General features: G+C 38.1%; 2 protein-coding genes across 4 annotated transcripts; one reads left to right on the forward strand and one right to left on the reverse strand.

The window, feature by feature from the left end:
• The first annotated feature begins 240 nt into the window (after positions 1 to 240).
• c9h1orf146 (chromosome 9 C1orf146 homolog) lies at positions 241 to 4,587 on the forward strand. The gene is made up of 5 exons (XM_005807118.2): positions 241 to 306; positions 490 to 583; positions 1,434 to 1,605; positions 4,300 to 4,378; positions 4,464 to 4,587. Exons 1-5 carry the CDS (start codon positions 241 to 243, stop codon positions 4,569 to 4,571), a joined length of 519 nt encoding a protein of 172 aa, XP_005807175.1. The 3' UTR covers positions 4,572 to 4,587.
• A 38-nt stretch (positions 4,588 to 4,625) lies between these two features.
• On the reverse strand, positions 4,626 to 12,147 carry LOC102223483 (glomulin-like). 3 transcript variants are annotated; one of them, XM_014471795.2, is made up of 18 exons: positions 11,968 to 12,147; positions 10,986 to 11,111; positions 10,079 to 10,189; positions 9,039 to 9,147; positions 8,518 to 8,767; positions 8,226 to 8,316; positions 7,976 to 8,142; positions 7,833 to 7,886; positions 7,704 to 7,734; positions 7,531 to 7,620; positions 6,984 to 7,025; positions 6,811 to 6,884; positions 6,577 to 6,661; positions 6,024 to 6,130; positions 5,313 to 5,376; positions 5,105 to 5,240; positions 4,936 to 5,030; positions 4,626 to 4,857 (listed from the first exon to the last, which is right to left on the reverse strand). In XM_014471795.2, the coding sequence occupies exons 1-18, from the start codon at positions 12,007 to 12,009 to the stop codon at positions 4,762 to 4,764; spliced, it is 1,770 nt and encodes a 589-aa protein (XP_014327281.1). In that variant the 5' UTR covers positions 12,010 to 12,147; the 3' UTR covers positions 4,626 to 4,761. The 3 variants fall into 3 exon arrangements, with proteins under 3 accessions (XP_014327281.1, XP_023194875.1, XP_023194874.1); XM_023339107.1 differs by having other exon boundaries at positions 5,313 to 5,334; positions 8,226 to 8,767; XM_023339106.1 differs by having other exon boundaries at positions 8,226 to 8,767.
• Between the last annotated feature and the right edge of the window lie 8,748 nt (positions 12,148 to 20,895).

The raw sequence follows: 20,895 nt of genomic DNA on the forward strand, positions 1-20,895 counted from the left end.
ACAAATTTCCTAAATATTTTAGGGATTTGACATGATAAACATAATTTGTACTAGTAGATACTTGTTGATATGTTTAAATGAGTTTTGCTCATTTTCGCGAGAAGAAATTATATTCATGGCCTCTACAGTAGATATACAGTAGATGTGGTTTTGGATTAAATGTTTACTCGACTTGCCATACAAAGCAGTTTTGTCGACGTAATTTTCTGAACTGGGTCATTAAATCCATCTTTATCAGAAATGACTTCGCCCAGTGAAACTATCGCTCAGTGGAGAACGACAATTATAATTAGCTCATCCCTCCAGGTAATGAGAATTATTTAACAGCTTTTCTTTCTTTTTGACAAAAATATAAGTGTAAATTATTGGAATAACAAGCTCTGTAGCTAACCTAAGCTAGCACCTGCTGTGAAATGTGAGCGCTCGTGAGCAAAGTGTAAGTTAAGTACCGCGGGACCAATTCTTATTATTTGAAACATGTTTCGATAGAACCATGACACCTGCAGGACGCTCAGCGCACAGCAGCACAGAATAAGGTTTTCTGACAGCGTGGAAGCTGGGGCCTTCATTTTCCCTCTTTCAGGTAAGCTAATAATCGGTTTTCCATCTCGTCTAAATATAATTATGAACCCTAAGTCCTGTTTCGTTTTGGAACGAATGTGCCTTCATAATGACTTTAGATAAAACATTCAAGTCACAGATACATTCCTTTCCTACACTTTTTTTTATTGCTTACAATTTATGTTACTGCGAAATACTTGTATTTCATTTTGTTGTTGAATATAAAGCAAACTGATGCATATTTTTCCACATTTGTAATTTTTTGCAACCAAAAGGAAAGCTGATTTTGGTACTATTTTACCCCCTTTACTCTAATACCCGTGAATAAAACCCAGTTCAGCCAATTAGTTGACCTAATGACCTAATTAGCAGATTGAGTGTGCTATTTAAATTCCAGCTTAAATGCAACTGTTCCCTAAAGGGCCCAATTGGGTTCTAGAGAATATTAGTGAATAAATGGCATGATGAAGACTGTAAAACACCAGACATTTAAGGGATAGAATTGTTGGAAGGAGTTGCTTAAACTATAGTATCTGCAATGTGCACATATGCCCAAAATTATTGTAAGTATTAGGTATTAATTGATTATCTATTATTATATAAAATGTTTGGTTTTTTCCCCATAAATGCCTCTTCTTATACATTGTTTCATTATGTTTTCAGAGATGTCATTCTCATTTATCAGTAGCAAATTTCTTGCTTAAATTAAAATTATTTTCAATCTAAATCTGCTATGGATACAAAAATGTTCTGGCTTATCTACATATTGGAGTCAAAGTGTGCTTAATGTAAATAGAGATCTGCTGGGTCTTTTAAACACAAGCGTTTAATGAATAACCATCTGTAATAACACATATTGCTTTAATTCCTAGGTACCGCGTTCCTGCTGGTTGACCCTCAGGACCTCCCAGAGCCTCTGGAGGAATCAGGATTAACTGAACGCATTGGAAAATTTGTGCAGGTCCACAGGAACTGCTTTTTACTTCTCTATTCTCCCTTTAATGGGGAAAAAGAACTGCAGGTTTTGACTGTGATTCAGCACAGGTATGTAGTGCCACTGCTTTCCATCTCTTCATACACGGTTAGGTGGCTGTGTGCTGTTTTACAGATTTTAAACCATTCTTCCTCACTTATGTTCCTTCAGTTCCTTTTCCCATTTTTCTTTAATATACATGGTGGGTGTTTTCTTGCCTGCCATCAGCCCCTGGTATAGTGTTGACATAACTCAACTTTTTCCCTCATAGGCCTTGTGAAATAAGTTATTTTACTTATGTTATTTTACTCTGTCTTTTTTCCCCACATCTCACAAAGAAAAAACGGACCCGGACGGGAAAGTTTATTAAGAGAAAGAAAAAGTTTTCTCTGTAGTCAAAACCATTGATTTGACAAACTAAACATCACAAAACGGTGCTCTGGATGACACCAGTTTCCACTGTCCCAATGTAAAAACTGACCTGGATGGGAAAGTTTGCTCAGTGGAAGAGATAACTTCCCCAAAGTTATATCTGACTAGTTTAGCAGCTGTTGGAATTTTAAAGCTAAGCATCGACAAAATAAAAACCTTCTGCTTGCAGATTCTCTCCGGGTGCTACGGCTTCTGCAACAGTCTTAAATTATGACTGTTAGGTTAATTGGTCTCTCTAAATTCTTCTAAAGTGAATAGAAAATAAATTTCATGAGTAAAATATCAAAAATAAAACATCAGGGCTGCACAGTGGCACCGTTGGTAGCAGTGTTGCCTTGCAGCAAGCAAGGCCTGGGTTTGAATCCCGGCATGTTCTCCCTGTGCATGTGTGGGTTCTCCACGGGTACTCTGGCTTCCTCCCACAGTCCAAAAGGATTTTGTGTGTGTTAGATAATGGATGAACGATTGAAGAATATTGAAACTTCTTTATAATAATATTATTAATAATAGCAATTATTTCTTCTTAGTATTATGCAATAATAATAATATTCAAATTCAAAAATACTGTATTAATCCCAAATGAAAATTTAAAAATGGGAAACTGATATTATTATTAATATTGATATCATAATAATAATATTAATATAGTCTTAGTAACTTGATTGCAGCCGGACCTGCCATTAAACGCCCACTGGTTGCCATTGTTACTCACATTTATCTTGCTGTTTCAACATTAGCTAGCATGTTGTCAGCATACTATTGACCCTTTGCAACTACGTCATTTAATCATTCGAGGCGCCATGATGGACGTCAGACGTGAGGAACGGGAGTCTTGAACAGAGCAACTGAAATTGTTTTCCAAAGTTGTTTTCGTCAGTTTATTCGTGGCTTCTACTGGTTCCAGTCGAGCTGAAGCGTCTGTGAACATAACACACCTGGTTGGGGCTCATAGACGGCGGTATTTACAAATGTTAGGAATAGCTGGCTTAGAAACCGACCCATACCTCCTCCCCCATGACGTTGATCAAATTACTTACTTTGCCTGAATTCACAGTACATGACTTGTATCACCACATTCCCTGAATGTGGAAATACATTTTATCTTGAAGACGCTGTGGCAGAACAGATTGAACGTCTGCCCGCTGAGTTTGTGTCAATCTGAGAAAAAAAGAAAATTATGAGTCGAACATCAGACAAAGAGACAGGGATGTTTATCCGCTGTGACCTGGTTGATCTGTTACTTATTAAGGAAACAGCACTCTTCTAATGTAACATTACATGAGCTAAACTCTCTTCTCTGTCAGTATTTTAAGCTTCTTGGATTCCCTTAACTGCTGTAATCTCACAATTACTGTAATGGAAGGTGAACAAAGTAATTTGACAACAAGGCTCCTTTGTATTATGTTATAATATAAATGACTGATTTGTGTGAGCAGGATGTGTGTCATATGCACATCATAAAACCTTAGATTATTAGCCACTTTTAAAAGCAGGCAAGATTTAAGGTTCTGAAATTCAAAGATTTTTTTTTGATGATGTAGATGTACATCAGATTCTCATGATGGATAATATCATTCCTTAAAGTAGAAGTCCACTACACTTGTTTTCTTGTTTCTAAAGATGTTTCACTTCTCATCCCTTGGATAATCAGGCAACAACCGAGGAGGGCAGAGTACCCAAAAACTGTACTCAAGTTAGAGTGGCACTACTTCAACATATTTTTACTCAAGTAAAAGTAAAAAGAAGCCATCCAATAAATTACTCAAATAAGAGTAAAATAGTATTTGGTAAAAATGACTGAATAACTGATCAAATTATCAGTCATTTAATATTTAGAAATTACATAATCAGGCGTACCAAAATATAAAGCTAGGTGGAAATGTTGGTTTTTAAAGGACAAAAATGACAATAGTTCATATAACTAACAAAAAATTTAAAAAATCAGGCAAAAGAATCAAATCAGTTTCCTTCAATAAAAAACCCCAAATGAAACATTAACAAAACCTGCAGGTGTGTTTCTGTGTCTGGTAAATGTTTGGTTAAAACATGTTTGTTTTTCATTCAGTGGGTTAAGAATCCAGAAATGTTGCTCAATAAGAGTAGAAATATTCATAATAAAATTACTCAAGTAAAAGTAAAAAGTACAGCATCGTAAAAGTAACTTTTTTTTTCAAAACCGTTACTCAAGTAAATGTGGTTAAATGTAGCTAGTTACTACCCAACTGTGGGTAAGGACGACCTGATTAGATTACAATTTGTACCTCAACTCATCAACTTCCCCCTTCTTATAATTCCAGATCAACGTTAACATAACCTTTTCTTTACATTTTCAGATTTATCGGCAGCAATCTGAAGATCCTTCCTGTACGAAATGGTGCACAAATAGCCAAAGGAATGCTGACAATTGCCAAGGTAACTTGTTATTCGGGAAAACAAGTGATTGTTGCTGCTGTTCACTCCCTGCATTTAAAATAAAGACGAACCTAATTGTCTGCAGGCCACCAGTAAGCCGCATGCTGATAAAATCCGAGAGCGCATGTCTCTGGCCCGGGCTCACATCATCGAGACCAGTCCTGTGTGGGAAATGCTCAGAGACATTTTATAAAGCCCAGCAGGTGATCCAGTTTGCTTTATTTAGCATGACACTAGTTCATACACAGTCCCTGCTGATGACACAAACTGTACTTTTGAAAATAATTTCAGCAACGATAAAATGATCACTTTTACAGCACTGCATTCTTTATTTTAACCGCCAAACAATCAGAAATAAAACATAAAAAGTTCCCAGTGCTGTCTCAGTGTGGTTTCCCCTGCTTCTCCTCTGTGATCTCATCTATTCGGACTACAAGGCTTTCCATTAAGTCAAATGTCACCAAAGCACTCTGCAGCACCTAAGAGACAAGAGAACCATCAGTGTTTGCTGAGCTTTCTCCAAAATAGTCATCAATTAGAAAGAGAAAAATCTTTACCTGATACTGGACTTCTGGAGACATATGGGAGACTTTGTCGTGCTTTACTGTTATGGTTTTTAACAGTCTGGTAGACCGAGCTTGCTCTTTGACTTCTGCAGGACAAACAGCATGAACAGAAATAAAATATGAAGTTAAGCTGTTTCACAGATCAGCAGTTCATTTGTACCTTTCGCTTTTAGCTTTTGTTCCTCCTTCAGCGCTTTCATCTCGGCGGAGTAATATGCTCTTGACATGCTGATACACACTCTCAGCATTTTTAGGTATTCATCTTTAATCCTGCACAGTTCTTCCCACACATCAGCCTAAAGGTGACAAAAGTCAGCAGCTTTTTAGACTGACCAGCAGAAGAAATTAGGTAAATTAAACTGACTTACGTCGCTCTTCAGTTCTTTGTCTCTGGTAAGCAGATAGCGCAGAAGATTCAGACTCTCCATTATTCTGAATGAACAGATAGAACATCTGAAGTAACAAAACCTTTGATGATTGTTTAGTTGAATCTATAGGCTTTCTTTTGGCTGTCAGTAGGGATGCACTGATTTAATTTGGGCCAATATCAATATTGGATATTAATATAACTATGATGCTCAATAGCCCATAGTAAAAAGTATCAGTATTGCTATCAGCAGGGTCACTGATAGCAATACTGATACTTTTTACTATTTTCGTTTGCTATATCCTCAAGTTTCTGAAGTTTAGGTGTTTTTTGGGTTTTTTTCTCCTTTGGATTATTTTGTTTATTGGTGTCTACAAAATATTTTATGAAAAAAACCAATAGGACAAGCAAAAACAATAGAAGAACAGAATACATTTGTGTGCATTTTTTCTAAAAAAAAAAAAAAAACATTTCCAAAAAAAATCATAATTTGAGAGGTAGAGTTGAGAAACTACAGTACAAAAATGAAATAAAACTTCAAGACGGAATCTAAAATTAAAGTATGGATTTGATACTGATTCCGACTCTACTTTCAGACATATTGCAAAGGCTAGGATGAATAACAGTGCATCGACAGCTTAGCCTTAATTGCTGGAATATTTTGGCCAAAGGGTTTCAGTGAGTTAAGTCACTGTTTGGAAATATGACTCACTTGTCCATGTTGGTGAGTAAATCCGTCTCTGCAGCTTGTGGTAAACTGAGCACCAGTTCAAGCAGCGGCAGAAGCTCCGTTCCCAAGAACCACTTATTGGCTTCACCCTGCAGGAGAGTTATGACAGATCCATCTCATTCATGCAGAGTTATCAGATCACAGCTAACATCAGCCATAAAGATCTTGGTCAGATTAGGTCTTTATACATGTCTGTGTTGAAAATACAAAAAAGAATTTGAATAAACTTTTTCTTACTTGGACTGTATTGTTCTATATGAACCCCAGAAATATATTTTTTTGTCACCTCATACTAATTTTAGGTTAATAATCACTAAATGACCACCAGATGAAGCTGGGTTGGTAAATGCTTTCAGAATCAGAAGAACGCAGAATGAACTGACCCCTCATGTGAGGTCACAGTTATAATCTGGGGTTACTTCAGGTCAGTTTTGGGTTAGTAATGTGTTAATTCTCTACATAGCTTGTCTTGTGAATATACTGTATGTTCTGAGATATAACTTTAGTAAGTGACAAGAAGCTACCTGATTCTCACCTTTATAGTCGATTGAATTTGACTCCTGATGTTGTTCACTATGTAACCTTCAACACCTGCATGGTGGCTTGTTTTTAACATGCATCTGCAAAGGAGGGATCGATAAGAAATGGTGTTTGTGTAGAATAAACATAAGACATTGGGGAAAAAATAGCAGTCTGAGGTATTAATGAAGTATAAAATCTACAGTTATTAATCTACAAATGCAAAAAGACATTTCACTTAAATTCTCACCTGAAGAATTTATGCTTTGCTTCAGCATCCAGTTTGTTTATGAAAAGTTGGAACACCTTCAGTCCCGATTCTCTCTGGAGAAACATCAAACTGTTTAAAAAAAAATCACCAAAACATTTCTCTTCACATTGATCTGAAATTTGTTCTGTTATCACAAGTGATTATGTACTGACCAAATGTTGAATTGGACAGTCGGTGAGAACTTGTCGCAAGTTCTGTGAATTTCAGAGCAGCAGATTTAGATTATTGAACCTCGTTTTTTAGTAATAGTCATGTAAGTAAATCTGTTCTCCATTAAATAAGAAATTAAATCGAAATGACACATGAATAAGTTTGTTCATAGAATCAAGTCATTAAAATACATGTCACGCCATCATCCGCCCATTTCTTCACTCCATGATCTGTGTCTTCCAGCTGTCGTAACTCTTATTAAAGTCTCTGCTGACCCGGCACACTTCTCTGCCCTTAGGTCAGTGATACCCAAAGTTGGTCCTCAAGAGCCGGCATCCTGCATGTGTTAGTTCTCTTCCTGGTGATAGTAACAATCTTCTCAGCATGTCAATGTTCTTCTTAGGTCTCCTGATGAGTCGTCATTTGATCCAGATCTGGTCAACCAGAAAGAGAACTAAAACATGGCCGCTGCCGGCCCTTAAGGACCGACTCTGGACAACACTGCCTTAGGTCCTCCATTCAACAAAACAGCTTTGTGGTGTGTCTTACCTGTGGTGCACTATAGAAGCTTTCCAGATCTAGTACACCTACTGGAAGGCTATTATCTTCCACCTTCTCCAAGCTTTTAGCAAACAGTGCCTATGGCAAAATGATTAAAAAACAAAAAAAAATCTACATGATGCCTTCTTTTCCAGGGGATTTTCTGTGATTTCTTTTCATACCAGTCCCTTGAGCAAATGTGATTCCTTTTTCCTGTCAAAAACACAAAACACACAGACCTTTAGGCAAACATCTTTCTTTTGTTGTAAAGGCAACAAAAAAAGTTCACCTGTAATTTACTGATAGCATACCTACTGAGGAGTTGACTGATGTGCTCCATGTTGCACTGAAGAATAAACACAGGACTAAAACGGACAGAAGAGTGCAAGTTGTATAACACATTAATTGTAAAGGTGAACAAACACATCACAATGCTAACTGACTATACTCTCACTTGAACACGGCTGGAAATGTGTCCATGGCTATGAGCTGGACAAAAAGCAGATAGGCCAAGCATGCGGCCGACTCCTTGGACAGGTCAGTATCCATCGTGGTGAATTTCCTCAGAGAACTGAAGAACAGAAGGCCTGGAAGAGACTCTCTGATTGCAGACAGGATGATCTGCAATGCACAAAAAGAAATCTGGGCATGCAGAAAGGAGATATCCCTTGATAAATATTTGAAACGATTCTTTGATTTAGTACCATTATCTCTACTGCAAAGAGCCACAAAGTTGATTTTCTGTCTCGGTTCAGTTCAGCTTCAAGCAAAGGTTCTTTTAAACTCAGCATGCAGCTGAAAACAAAAACACCAATCAGGTCATCTGTTCTGGTATCGTCAACTAGAAAAATAAAGTCCGTGACACTGACAAGATCCAGAAATAAAGACATACCATGTTTACACAAGGCTCTTCCAGTAAAATATGCAGTTTTTTTTTTTGTTTTGTTTTTTTTACTTGGGTGTGTGCACAAGAAAATCACTGAAACAGAAACGCACAACTTAAGAATCTCAGCCTTCAGCTCATCATCTTCTGGTGTTGGGTTACAGTTTTCATCCTTCTTCTTCACCCCGTCTACAAAAGGCCTGGTGAACGTCGCCAGGGCGACGCAGCAGCAACACAAACCGTGCTCATCAGCCTCCTCCTGCTGCTGGGTGTAAGGTACAGGCAGCCTGGACAGCTGCTTGTGAAGGGCCGACAGAGCCAAACCCACACCGGCTGCTCGGTTCTCATCCAGCTGCAGCAGAACTTAAAAAATGAAAGACTTTTTATGTATTTAACTTAACTGAATTTTCTCCAACATTGATCTCCGGTTATCAACTGTAGGGGGAGCCAAATACCAAGTTTTGTGAAACTTTGTGTCTATGTTTTAGCTTTAGATTAATCTTACATGCTTCCAAAAACTAGTGATTTTTACTTTAACAGAACATTTGATACTAGAGAGACTTAGAAGTGTGTTCACTGCTGTGTTGATGGTGAATGTGACATGTAAAGGCTTTAACAAAGTAGCTTTACATACCTGTTTGAAGGTGAGGAAGAAGGACGAGAATGGTTTCAGAAATGGCGCCTGGATCCATGCCTTCAATTAATTCAAGGAAGCTCTGCAGGAGGGTTGTGGAGCTGCACGTCTACAAAGCAGAGCATGTCTGAAGTGTCCTGAATCAAACCTCGGTAGGTCATTTCTTATTTTGTTGGGGGGTGTGGGGTGGGTATTAACTGACAGGGGTTCAAAGGAAATTATTGTCAGTGTGTTTTTTGGTTAACTCCACTGAGACAGTTTCAGGTGAAACAAGCACCAAGGTTTAGTGTAGAAGCCAAAGTAAAGAAAAAAGCGCCACAAAGGATGTTTTCTATCAAAAGCCAGTCTGTAGTACCATAAGTTGGTGTCAGATGAATAAGTTGCACTAGCCTTGGTACAAACAGGGCTTCTGATGAATGTAATAGCCTTCTTAGAATGTATTAAAGGTTCTTCATTAATTTCATGTCTTAAACATCATTTGACCACATCTTGAAATTTTAACGACCTTCTTTTCCTCTTGCATCTTTTTTTTTGTCCTTAAACAAAAAATTGATTGTCAATGTGTTCCATATTATGTTTTTCTGAATAAATGATTAGCGTTTCTTTACACTGTGACAAAACTACAAGGCTGAAGATGAAAAGACAGCACACATGCTGAATTCTGCTGTAGAATCTGCAGCAGATTATATCCACTGTTTGCTTCTTCATGAACTTTAGGTTAAAAAAAAATCAGGGATTTTAATTGCTGACTGAAACTCACCATAATGAAACAGTATACAGGGTTAAAGGCTTGGAGCTTAGTAAGAGTTAGGGTTATTATAAAACCTTCATGTAAATATTCATCTCTCTAAGATTCATTTGAGGTGTTTATTCTGACACCAAAGTATTTCATTACTTTTGAATCTGGAGACATTATTTAGAGGGCCTTATGGAATTGTGGCCTTTTAAAGACGGGTCCAACTAATACTTTCCCTTTTTCTTCCACAAACCTTCTCTGCTTTTTAGGAAATGTGGACTGAAGCTGCATTGCTGGTACCCACCATGATCAGTTGTGTGAAGGCAGCCTGGCAGTGATCATGACTCTTCTTATTAGTAACTAGTTTGTCTACAAGAGGTGCCAACAGACCACAGCCCATGGACTTCACAATTCCCTGTGGGTGGGTGAGAAAGCACACCTTTATTTACTACAGTGGTAGTACAAAGTGAACTTTGCATGAAAGTACATTTTAGAAGTAGAGTTTGGCCCTAACAGTAACATTTTATGTGGACTGATCTCTACTTGAAGGAAGATTAAAGAAAATAATCTTATTAGAAATCTATTTTTAGGCCCACAAATCAATCATTTCTAGAGTCACTGTAGGTCCAAACATATTGTGGATTCCTTTATGTTTCTATCGTAAATTAGTAAATAACTATCATGCTTAAAAGTGCCATAACTTACAGCTGCAATTAAAAAAAATCAACAAGGACTAACTTTGGAGAAATGTTTGAAGAAATATAAACGTTGCTGCTTTTTATTGCCAAAAACCTCACCTTACGTCTCAAGTGAATGCTTCTCATTACATATTCAATCATTTCAGCTCTTCAACACAGTTGGCCTACAAATGAAATAATGGTAAGAAGTGTTTCTCACAGTAGGCTACACACAACTGCATGAAGTGTGGTGAGATGGGAAAACCAAGGGCACTTAAGGAGCACCATGCTGATGGGTGTTAGCAATGGAGCGAGAAATCTAACCGAATATCTGCTTGTTTCCCTCCACACCTTTGGGTCAAAAGGTCAACAGCTGCCAAGTAACTGCTGCATCTTAATGTTTAACATAGCTGGATGTACTTTCAGTGCTGCTTGTCAGATTAACACAGTCAATCTGCCATCACTTCATATCTGTAGGGTGTGAATACAGTACTGGGACCCTCGGTCTGCCTCCTACAGTATTAGTGAGGTCACCTGGTTTTTCTCATCCTGGATGAATTTCAGCAGTTGTTGGCCGTCACCCCCACTGAGACAGGCAGCTCCTACATCCCTGAACTGCTGGTAGTCCTCCGGCTTCAAATCTTCTTCTGGAGTCTCGCGCTGAATAAATAGATATCGTGTATAATTAACACCATAACATGCTGTGCTTATGAGAAAGTATTTTCCACACAGATTTGTTCCGATTTGTACTTTTAGCATTTTTGCAATGACTAGGTCTTTACATCCTTGCGGTCATTTTGTCTTTGAAGAAGTGTTTTATCCAGTTCATAGGAGTTTTATCCATCATCTCAGTCGGGTTTATGTCTACACTATAACTAATCCACCTTAATCTCACTCTTCTTCAGAAGTGAAAATGCTGTCATTCATTGTGCTGCTCATCTTGCGTTGTTCCCATTTATACAAGGTCCGCAGCATGGCTCCTCTGTCTCCACTTGACCCTGTCGCCAGTTTCCTCTGGGTCTTAGTCTACCTTCTTCAAGTGTTCTACGGCGCAATCCATCCAAAGTTTCTTTGGCCTCCCACATGACCTTTTTCCTTTGGGGTCGGTGCATAGTGCTCCCCACGACAGTTTGGACTGAAATCCTGTTGAGTTGGTGACTGCCCTTAAACAGGCTGTTCATACTCAGCCATTCTGTCATGTGTGACTGAATTAAAATCAGCCACTCAAAACAAATGTGAAAACCACATTTTGTATTTTGTCCACTCTTAACATTTCCTCCATGATCCAGGACATGTAGATGTCCTGGATACCTTCATAATTCTTATAGTGAGTCAATAAGATTGAGCCAAGAAATCATGGAAACAAAGTTTTTGTTACTTTTGGTATCTAATTTAATAAAGCAGGTACTATTTTAAAATCTCTTCTCACAATGATAACATAAGTCGATGCATTGTCGATAGAACCATGATTACCTCAGCTCAGTTGTGTTGTGGTGGGAGAATATGGTGGACTTACCCATCTCTGGATGATCTCATGCACTTTATCTTCATTCATCATCAATGTTTCCTCCGCCCTCAGAGCCAATCCTGTTATCAATACGTCCACAGCAGATGTAGTGGTGGTAACTAAATGATCAAATAAATAGCTCTCCTGGCGTCTCAAGGGAAAGAAAAAGATTCAGTGTGTGAGGAACCGAAACATAAACCTCTTATCTCCCTTTGTGCTTCACAGCTAATAGGATTAAAGCAGGACACAGAAAGACGTGGAGCTGACCTGAACCATCGAGTTGACTAGCACTCGGTGGTGGGAGATTAATAACGAAGGAACTGCCGCTCTAATATTTCTAAACGTTAAAATAAATGTTCAAAGTGACCATGTTGGAAACTGCCAAATTCTGCTCTAAGGTGAACTCACAGAAGTGCTTAGGTAGTTTCCTGTTGTGTAGGTGGTGATGTGGCGCTTCATGCTTACCTTCATATTCTGTGACTGAAATAGACGTTAGTTGACATTTACATGTTATTTTAAGACGGTGTGCAAAATATATAGCCCTGAAAAGTATATCTATAAGTATTTCTGTTCCTTTCTATGAACAATGTGTCTGCTTCTGTTTTTCATTTGCAAAACCTGTCGATGTTAAATGAGATCATACCAAGCTGATGACAAATATTGATGCTTGACCTTTTGCACATGGTTTTGTAGCTGTGACAAAATCTGAAAGAAAAGGAAGAATAATAAAAACCATAGGAAAAAACAGGTGCTTCTTAGAAGGTCGTTTAATTCTGAAGTGGAGGGAAAATAGCACGTTGCTGTGCTCAACCTCTTTAACTCTGATTCAAATAATAAAAACCAAATGCCTCCAAAAGTAACTTAATTAGTAAGTGGAGGTGAAGTATGAGTAACTTATTCATAGTATGAATCCAGCAGTTCTGTGAAGACCTCAGAGGTTTGTTTGAAAACTTTGTGGTTTACGTGCAGTTGACTTGAGATTTGGGCAAAGGTTCACCTTCCAGTAGGACAATGACCCGAAGCACATGGCCACAGCCACAATGGACTGGTTTATAGATCGAAACATATATTTATGTAGATGTCTAATCCAATTGTGAATCAAGAATCAGGGGTGTTGGAGGGGGCAAGACTTGAAATCTGACATAGGCAAATGGCCTCAGTCCAGTCTGACTGAGATTGAGCTGTTTTACCAGTAGAGTGGGTGTGAATTTCAATCACTGGATGAGCAAACCTGTTTTTGAGACATACAGTATCTTCAAAGACTTCCAGTTGTAACTCTAATTGCAAGAAAGCAGTTTCTGCAGTGCATATTGTCTTGAGGCACAAATCTGCGGAAGGACCCAGGAACATTTCTGCTGTTTTGAAAGTCTCAATGAGCTCAGTGGCAAGAAAGAATGAGGACAGACAACAGGTTGCTCTAATATCAGGTTGAAGTGTAATTGCTGTCAAAAGTGGGTCATCTAGTTACTAAATTGGCAGTATTATATGCTTTAGTGTTGGTTTATAGCACAATCAAGCACCTATGTTTCCTACAGCTGATCTAAAAATGCCATACATATCAAATATGACTTAAAAGAATTTTGACTTTATATTTTAATGCCTCTGTCTCTTTAAGAAACTCCTGCCGTTTCTGAAACTCAGCCTTCAGGAAGTCAGCACAACATGACTCCTCTATGAACCCTTTAATGTTTTTACCGACTCTGCACTGATAAGGAGCTTCTATAATGAGCTCAGCAGATCAGCAGTTCCACCAGATGTTTGCTAATTGCTGCTGACTAGTCTGAAGGAGCTGAGTGGAGGAGTGGCAGGGGAGGGCTGCTCTGTACAGCAGAAGCACAACAACTTGGTTTTGCACAGCTGAATGGTTGCCATGGGAGATTAAAGGATTTCTCAAACATGAATGAAAGAATCAAGGCAACACTCTGGTTAAGTTGTTGATGAGGGAATAACAAATAAAATAATAATAATTTCTCATAACACTGCCCTTTTAAGCAAAGGCTGCAAATACTAATGTAAATGTAATTTTTTGCAGATTTCTATTTTTAATACATTTTGGGGGAAAAAAACTCAAAATCTTTTTTCCACATTGTCATAACGGGGAATTTATGTGTAGAATTTAGAGGAAAGAGATTCATTTAGTACAATTCGGAATAAGACTGGAACGTAACAATAATTGGAAAATGTGAATCTGTGAATACTTTCCAGGTTCCCTGCAGCAGCAGAATAATCACTGACTTCCTGCTCCGTCATGACAGCAGCGGAGCAGCAGCTCCGGTCCTGATTTGGGATGAATGGGTGGAGGAGCGTGTTTGAACGGTCGGATTTAGCCAACATCTGCCGTTCAGGTTTGCTCTCTGTATTGCCGTTTGATGAAAGCTTCGGACAAAAGCCACAGAGCAAATACAACACACACTGCCTCTCACTCCATGTTTGTCCAGCATTTTGTTGTTCCTAATTGCTGGCTGATGAGATTTTGTTTTGACACCGCTCCTGGTAGCAGGAAATACTCAAATAAACCGCATCTGACATGAGCATGCACTCAAAGCGTTTACTTTAACTGCACTAAATCCCAATGATTACTTAATGATGGGCCAATGTTTTCAAATGCAGTTTAATTTAATTAGAGGAGCACGCCACAAAAAGCTTTTTATGGTTACAGGAAAACATACAAAATGGGTCTTTTGTCATTGCAACAAATGTTAGATTTGTAATTGTATTATTCCAATAGTTATTTTTGGCTCTGCGTCTACAGGGAGACTTACGGCATTGATGCCTTCCTAACTCAGGAGAGGCTGATTATCTGGTGGAAAATTAGTGATTATTGACAATATTTTTATTTGAAATATTCAGTAATTCATCTTGCAAGGGCCTATTTTTTTATCTATGTAATGGATTTTATTTTCTTTTTCTTTTTTTTGCTTATTTGAAATCTTATGCTCCAGCTTTTTTACATACTGTTTTTTCATAATGATATCTTCTTATAGAAAAAATATAATAATGTTTTTATTACTGATACCACTATTAGTTATTTTAATACAAACAACGTTCAACAGCAAGAATTATAATTCTAATTATTTTTCACTATTATTATTATTATTAGATTTGACTATAACTAAGCTGATATAAAATAAATCTGAGGAACTGAATTAACTTTACTAATGATAAGAGAGTTAAACTAAAAGGAAAATATATCACTTTGGAACTCAGATAAGTAAAGTGTATTTTTTTAGGGGAGATTTATACAACGTAATTCTCATTTTGGAACAGAAATAATTAGATGGATGAATTTTAAAAATAATTTGCTGAAAAACCATAAAGTCATTGGTAAAAAATAACAAATAAAAAATTAGGACAACCCTAAAAATAGTTGTTTTGTTTTTTTATATCTGTTCAAATATTTTATTCAAACAACAGAAGCTTTAGTGGTTTTACTCAGTGAACAAAAAGACAGATGTTGTGGATCAAGTGAGGACACGTAGCCCCCTAACATCTGGGTTTAACCACTATGACATCATTTCATACCGTTCTGCAGCCATCTAGCAGACAACGGTCTGAAGAAAGTTTAAGATGCTTGAGGATTTCCTGTGGATTAATGATAAATTCATGCTGGATTCTATGATGTTGACCCGACCAGGTTCTTCATTCCCAAACCATGACACATCCACCTCCGTGCTTCATTGTTGATATGGGGTTATTTCCCTGTAATTCTGTATTTGGTATATGTCAAACATGTCCTCTGTTCTGCTGTCCAAATCATTTAGTTTTTGATTTTTCCATCCAAAGAAAAAATATTCTAGAAGTCCTGGTCTGTGTCTAAGTTCTGCCTGGTAAACTTCTGTTTGGGCTTCTGTTCTTTTCTTCTTTTTTTTTTTTTAGAAAGCAGAGGTTTTCTGATTGCACCCCTGCCATGAAAGTTCAACTTGTGCAGTCACTGTCTTAACGACAGTAACAGCCTGCTGTAGATGACATGTTAAGGTTTTGGAGACTTCTTGAAGCATTTTGTGGTCTGCTCTCCAGGTGAGCTGACTTGAACGGCCAGACCTGGGCATGTTCGTAGTTATTCTGATGTTTTTCTCTTATAGACTATTTTCCATACAGTTCCAACATTTTTGTTCTTAGATCACACTGATGAGAAAGACTGAGCGGATCGTTGCTGCTGGTAGCAAACTGTTGCAGTATTTATGGGTCAGTCTGGTATACAGGCAGCGGTCCTGTGAGAGCGCTGCTCCATTTTCCCCTCTCCACGCAGCTTTTCCTTGGTGACCTCTTGGAAAGCAAGAGGTTTTAAGTGAACTCTTTATCCAGCTGGTTTCCTCTGGAGACCTCTGCTGACTGTCAGCCCAGAACCTGGTCAGCAGGAGCTGCCGTGGTCAGGGCCGCTCCCCACGGGTCCTGCTGGAGGAACGCTGAGGAACATGAGTTTGATTTGCAGACTATTTCTTTTCAAACAACCCAGATTTGTCTTTGTGATTTCGACTTAATGCTTAGAATTGAACTGAATTGCCTGAAACCAGGTACACTGTATTTTTAAAAACATCAAGCTGTTCTATGTCCCTGTCTGACATTATTTGAAATCCAAGAATAATGAGAATTATTTTTTTGTCCCTGAAGTTTACATACATATCATCAGTATTGGCTTTAAGCTGTTTGACTTGGGTCAAACATTTTGGGGTTTCAATCTGACAAACGGGTCTCATCAGAAGAAACCATTTTATGCAGCGGTTACTATCAACTTCTGAATCTGAACAAAGTAATAACTTTCTCTCTCATTATTTTGGAATTTAGCAAACAAAACTAATTTTGTTGTGTGTGACTGACGACGCTGTAATATATTACATGCAGTCTTTGGAACGACGCTCAGACACATTCAACTCTAAAGTTCTAAAAAGCTAAAACTGTTATTACTTTATTGGTCAACATACAGTACAAGTTCAATCCCTAAAGGTCAGGATTGGAATTATGATTGTCCTTGTCTGTAAGTTTGTCTCTTTCTCCTGCCAACAGGGCCGAGGTAAAAGCTGCAGGGACAGGAACCCCATTGAACTAAGAGCTAATGGAGGTGGAGGTCTCACCAGGGAGAATCTTGACCCCGGCCCCCTTTTGTAAAAGCTTTGCCCCCGTGGCAACCAGTCGCAGGCAGGGGCCGTACCGGAGCGGCCGGAGTGTGTTTAGTGAACATCTGTTTGTACTCTAGCAAAAGGCTGCTGAGGTGATGTAGCCCAGCTCTCTCAACACGCTGCAAAGCTGCTTTATCTGCCGGTGTACTTTGAGCTGAAAGCTCCCAAGGTGACACAAAGGCTGGATGCTGCAGCGTCCGTAGGTCCGTGTTCCCTATAAGCAGACTCCGCCGCTTGCCTGCTGAACCTGTTGTAAATCGGGAATTGACTTCCCAACGTCATCTTGTTCCCAATCAATAGGCAGAGAGCAGACACCTCGCTAGACACAGATAACTGCTGCTCCCCGGCTGTATCTCCAGGCTGTAGAGACTGTCGCCCTGTCATAATCTGATCAATAAGCAGACGATGTCCCGGCTCACTCCGCTGTAACACACGGGGGCTCGGCTCCCACCCCGACAGCATGAGGGGGGCGGGAGGGGAGGTGGGTAGGGGAAACTGCCCAGCAACTCCCCAAGGTGGCTGAATCGGAGATGTTACATGTGAACTGGCTGTCAAAATGATTTAGTCATCCCCGTTTCTTGCCGGTGTTTAAAGATGCTGACACACTGTGTTTTGGGTTCCAATGTCTTGTTGAAACTGATGGAGGCTTTTAGCTTTTCTCTTTTTTTTTCCCAGACTCCTTTTATCCATTTAAGTGTTCGTTCAAGTGTTAGGATTTCTATGTCACCTGCCACGGATGTCTCCTGGCACTTCCTGCCCACTCACAGCTTGCTGTCAGACCCTCTGACCTGCAGCCTTCCTTTACTTCTGTTGCTGCTTGCTCAATAGATAGTAGATATTTCTTTGGTAAACTTGATAACCCGTTTTCTCTCCAGAGGTGACTCAGCGTTTTCTCTGTGTTTATCTAGATGCGACTAGGTGAGCTGAAGAGTGTGTGTGGGGGAGGAGGAGGGGGGGTGCATGTGTGTGTGTGTGTGTGTAGGCGGTTTAGAGTGAAGGTGGAATCCAGAGTAAAGGAGGCCAGATCAGATTCAACTGGAGCTCATTAAAGTTTCAGAGGAAGCCAGAGGGAGAATAGGGGGAGTCACTGCACTGCCAGGATCCATTTCCTTTGACTCTGACTTTGTCATTCTGGATCAATCCAGTGAGACGCTGGCCCGTTGTTGACTGGCCTGTCTCTAATGGAGTGATTGGCAACTTATTGGAACTTGATATAAAGAACAAGAGCAACTGGGTTGGCTTGGTTCTTTACGGGTTTCTCCTTTCATCTTACTGAACCTGAACTCTGCTGCTACAGAACCAGATGGTTGATGATGACTGGGTCTAACATTTCTGTGGAAATACTGAATATTACTATTATTATTATTATTATTAGTAGTAGTAGTAGTAGTAGTAGAACTAGTGTTGTTAATATGTTAAAAATTTATTTTTTAATTATTATTAGTATTAATAGTAATAGAAATTTGTATTTTTATTTAAAATATGAATTATTATTATTATCTAGTAGTAATGTTGTTATTAGTAGTAGAAGTGATATTTTTATTCCGTTACAAAAAATGCATTATTATATTTAGTTGTATAGAATAGTGTTATTATTATTATTATAATTGTTATAATATTTAATTATTAATATAATCATCATTATTATTATTATTATTGTTATTATTATTATTATTATTATTATTATTATTATTATTATTATTATTATCAGTAGCAGTAGGAATAGTGTAATTGTTATATTAATTTATCATTATTGCTATTATTATTGTTATTTATGTTATTATCAGTAGTAGTAATGGGAATATTGTTATTGTGTTAAAATTTTATTTCATTATTATTTGAAGTAGTTGAAGTAGTATTAGTAATAATAATAAAAGTAGTAGCCGTATTTCATTTTTTTTGTCATCATTCAGAATACACATTTTCTCAAAAGTCTTATTTTTGGTCTTATTTTCACGCATCAAATTGTTGATTGCTATTTTTTAAATGTAACTCGTTATTCGTTTTTTTCTTGCTGTCATTAAACACATCCTTGATGTCAGCTCCTTTTGGTGTTCTTTGGGTTCCTCTCTCGTCTCTCTTACTGTTCTAGCAGGAGCCTCAGTCATGTTGTTTACTGTTGGATATGAAATTGGCTGAAGGGGTTGACCTTTTTAACTGCAAAGCTGTAATAACTTGAGTTTCATTTATTCACAATATTAATAATTGAAGGCAATCTCTATCATGTTGTTTTATAGTTTGTTCTGTTTTATATTTGTGATCTCAGGCACGCTGCAACAGAAGACGATCATTTACATGCAGGAGATGTTTTAGAACCCGTCCTGTAATCTCACTTCCTCTTCTGCTTCTTCTTCTTGCCCAGCAGCCGTGGTCCAGTTCAGACACGCGGTTCTGTGGATCGGAGGTACTTACCGTCCACTCCTCAGCGCTTTGATCCTCCTGCAGTTTGACACATGACCACACCGACCCCTGGATGGGCATTAGAGCAGGCTTCAGCGGAGCCAACATCTGTGCCTCCCAGCACTGCCACTGCTCAAATCAGTCATTAAATCAGAACACAAAAAGCAACTTTACTTGAATGCCTCAGCATAAATATTTGATCATGGCTGAGAATAAATCTTTGCCGTTTTGTAGCGTCTCCCCCAGCTGTGGGCTCCTCTTATAGATCTCTCTCTCTCTCTGCTGTTTAGATACAGGCACATGCTTGGCTTGGTCATTTGTGAAATGGATCTTATGAATTTTTTAGAAAGATTCATAGCTACAATCAGACCTGGTTAGGACTCTTTCACTGGGTTACATCTCACAGTGCCGAAAGTACAAATCTCTAGTCCATTTTGCATAGATAATATAAGGCAGAAAGAGGTTTTTTGTGTTATTTTGACAGCAGCATTAAACTTCCCAGCATCTTAACCCATGTTCCTTCATAAACCACATCTTGACTACATCGTACTGACTCGTGGTTTTTGTCCTGAGTCTAGTATAGTCTAGTATTGTTCTGTTTTTGACATGGGCTCATTTTAAAATCAAGATTTGGTCACGGCCCTATTGTAAGTCAGAAGTGGAAAAAAAGTGTGGGAAACGTAGTTTTGTTTAGAAAGTCAAATGAAATGTTACATAAACGGTACATGAAGAAGACATTTTCCCTTTCAGCTTGACCTCCTTCTAGTGCGGATTTCTCTGAATCACTTCTTATTGAAGGAATAATGAGTCAAAGAGAAGCCAATGTGCAGGCTGTCCTTTGAAAAAAAAAGTATATTTAATCAGAAGGCAAAGTCATTGCAATAAAATTTTAAAAGTGAATCCTTTATTCTTTCATGAAGAATGCGTCTTTCTAAATTAGATTTTCATCCAAAGCCTGTTTAATGTCTGCAGTTTAATTCAATGATCTACACGTCGCCATATTCAATACATTACATTGTAACGCGTTTCGTTTGTCAGATTAAAACTAACTTGAAAATAAATTCTTTTAAGCATATTTAATACTTCTTTTAAGTATTAATTATACTTTCCATTAAGCTCATATTTCTGATTTTAAAAATAGTTGCTTTATGTGTCTGATGTAATATTCTAATTTTAACTGTCATGTTTTTATTAACTATGAGTGGAAAATCATCATAACTAAAGGTGTTAAAACTTCAGGCTTTCAGGCTAATCAGTTTATTAAATGTGTTTCACTTGGTGATGGAGTTACTGAAGAACTTTTCAATAATATTCTAATTTACTGAGTGGGTCTGCAGATGAGATCTTTTTTCCATGGTGTTTCTGTGCAGAACTATAGAGGAACTTTGGGGTAAGTGGAGATAAAGTGATGAAAAATGAA

This window comes from Xiphophorus maculatus, chromosome 9 (genome assembly GCF_002775205.1).
Source record: "Xiphophorus maculatus strain JP 163 A chromosome 9, X_maculatus-5.0-male, whole genome shotgun sequence".
Taxonomy (NCBI): Eukaryota; Metazoa; Chordata; class Actinopteri; order Cyprinodontiformes; family Poeciliidae; genus Xiphophorus; species Xiphophorus maculatus.

Excerpts from the sequence above, each read along its gene's own strand:
- c9h1orf146 (XM_005807118.2), top strand. The coding sequence starts at position 241 with ATGACTTCGCCCAGTGAAACTATCGCTCAGTGGAGAACGACAATTATA. Across the intron at positions 584-1,433 it reads CTTCATTTTCCCTCTTTCAG|GTACCGCGTTCCTGCTGGTT; the intron begins GTAAGCTAATAA and ends TTTAATTCCTAG. Across the intron at positions 1,606-4,299 it reads TTGACTGTGATTCAGCACAG|ATTTATCGGCAGCAATCTGA; the intron begins GTATGTAGTGCC and ends TTACATTTTCAG.
- LOC102223483 (XM_023339106.1), bottom strand. The coding sequence starts at position 12,009 with ATGATGAATGAAGATAAAGTGCATGAGATCATCCAGAGATGG. Across the intron at positions 7,621-7,703 it reads CACATTTGCTCAAGGGACTG|GCACTGTTTGCTAAAAGCTT; the intron begins GTATGAAAAGAA and ends ATTTTGCCATAG. Across the intron at positions 5,031-5,104 it reads ACAAAAGCTAAAAGCGAAAG|AAGTCAAAGAGCAAGCTCGG; the intron begins GTACAAATGAAC and ends TTTGTCCTGCAG.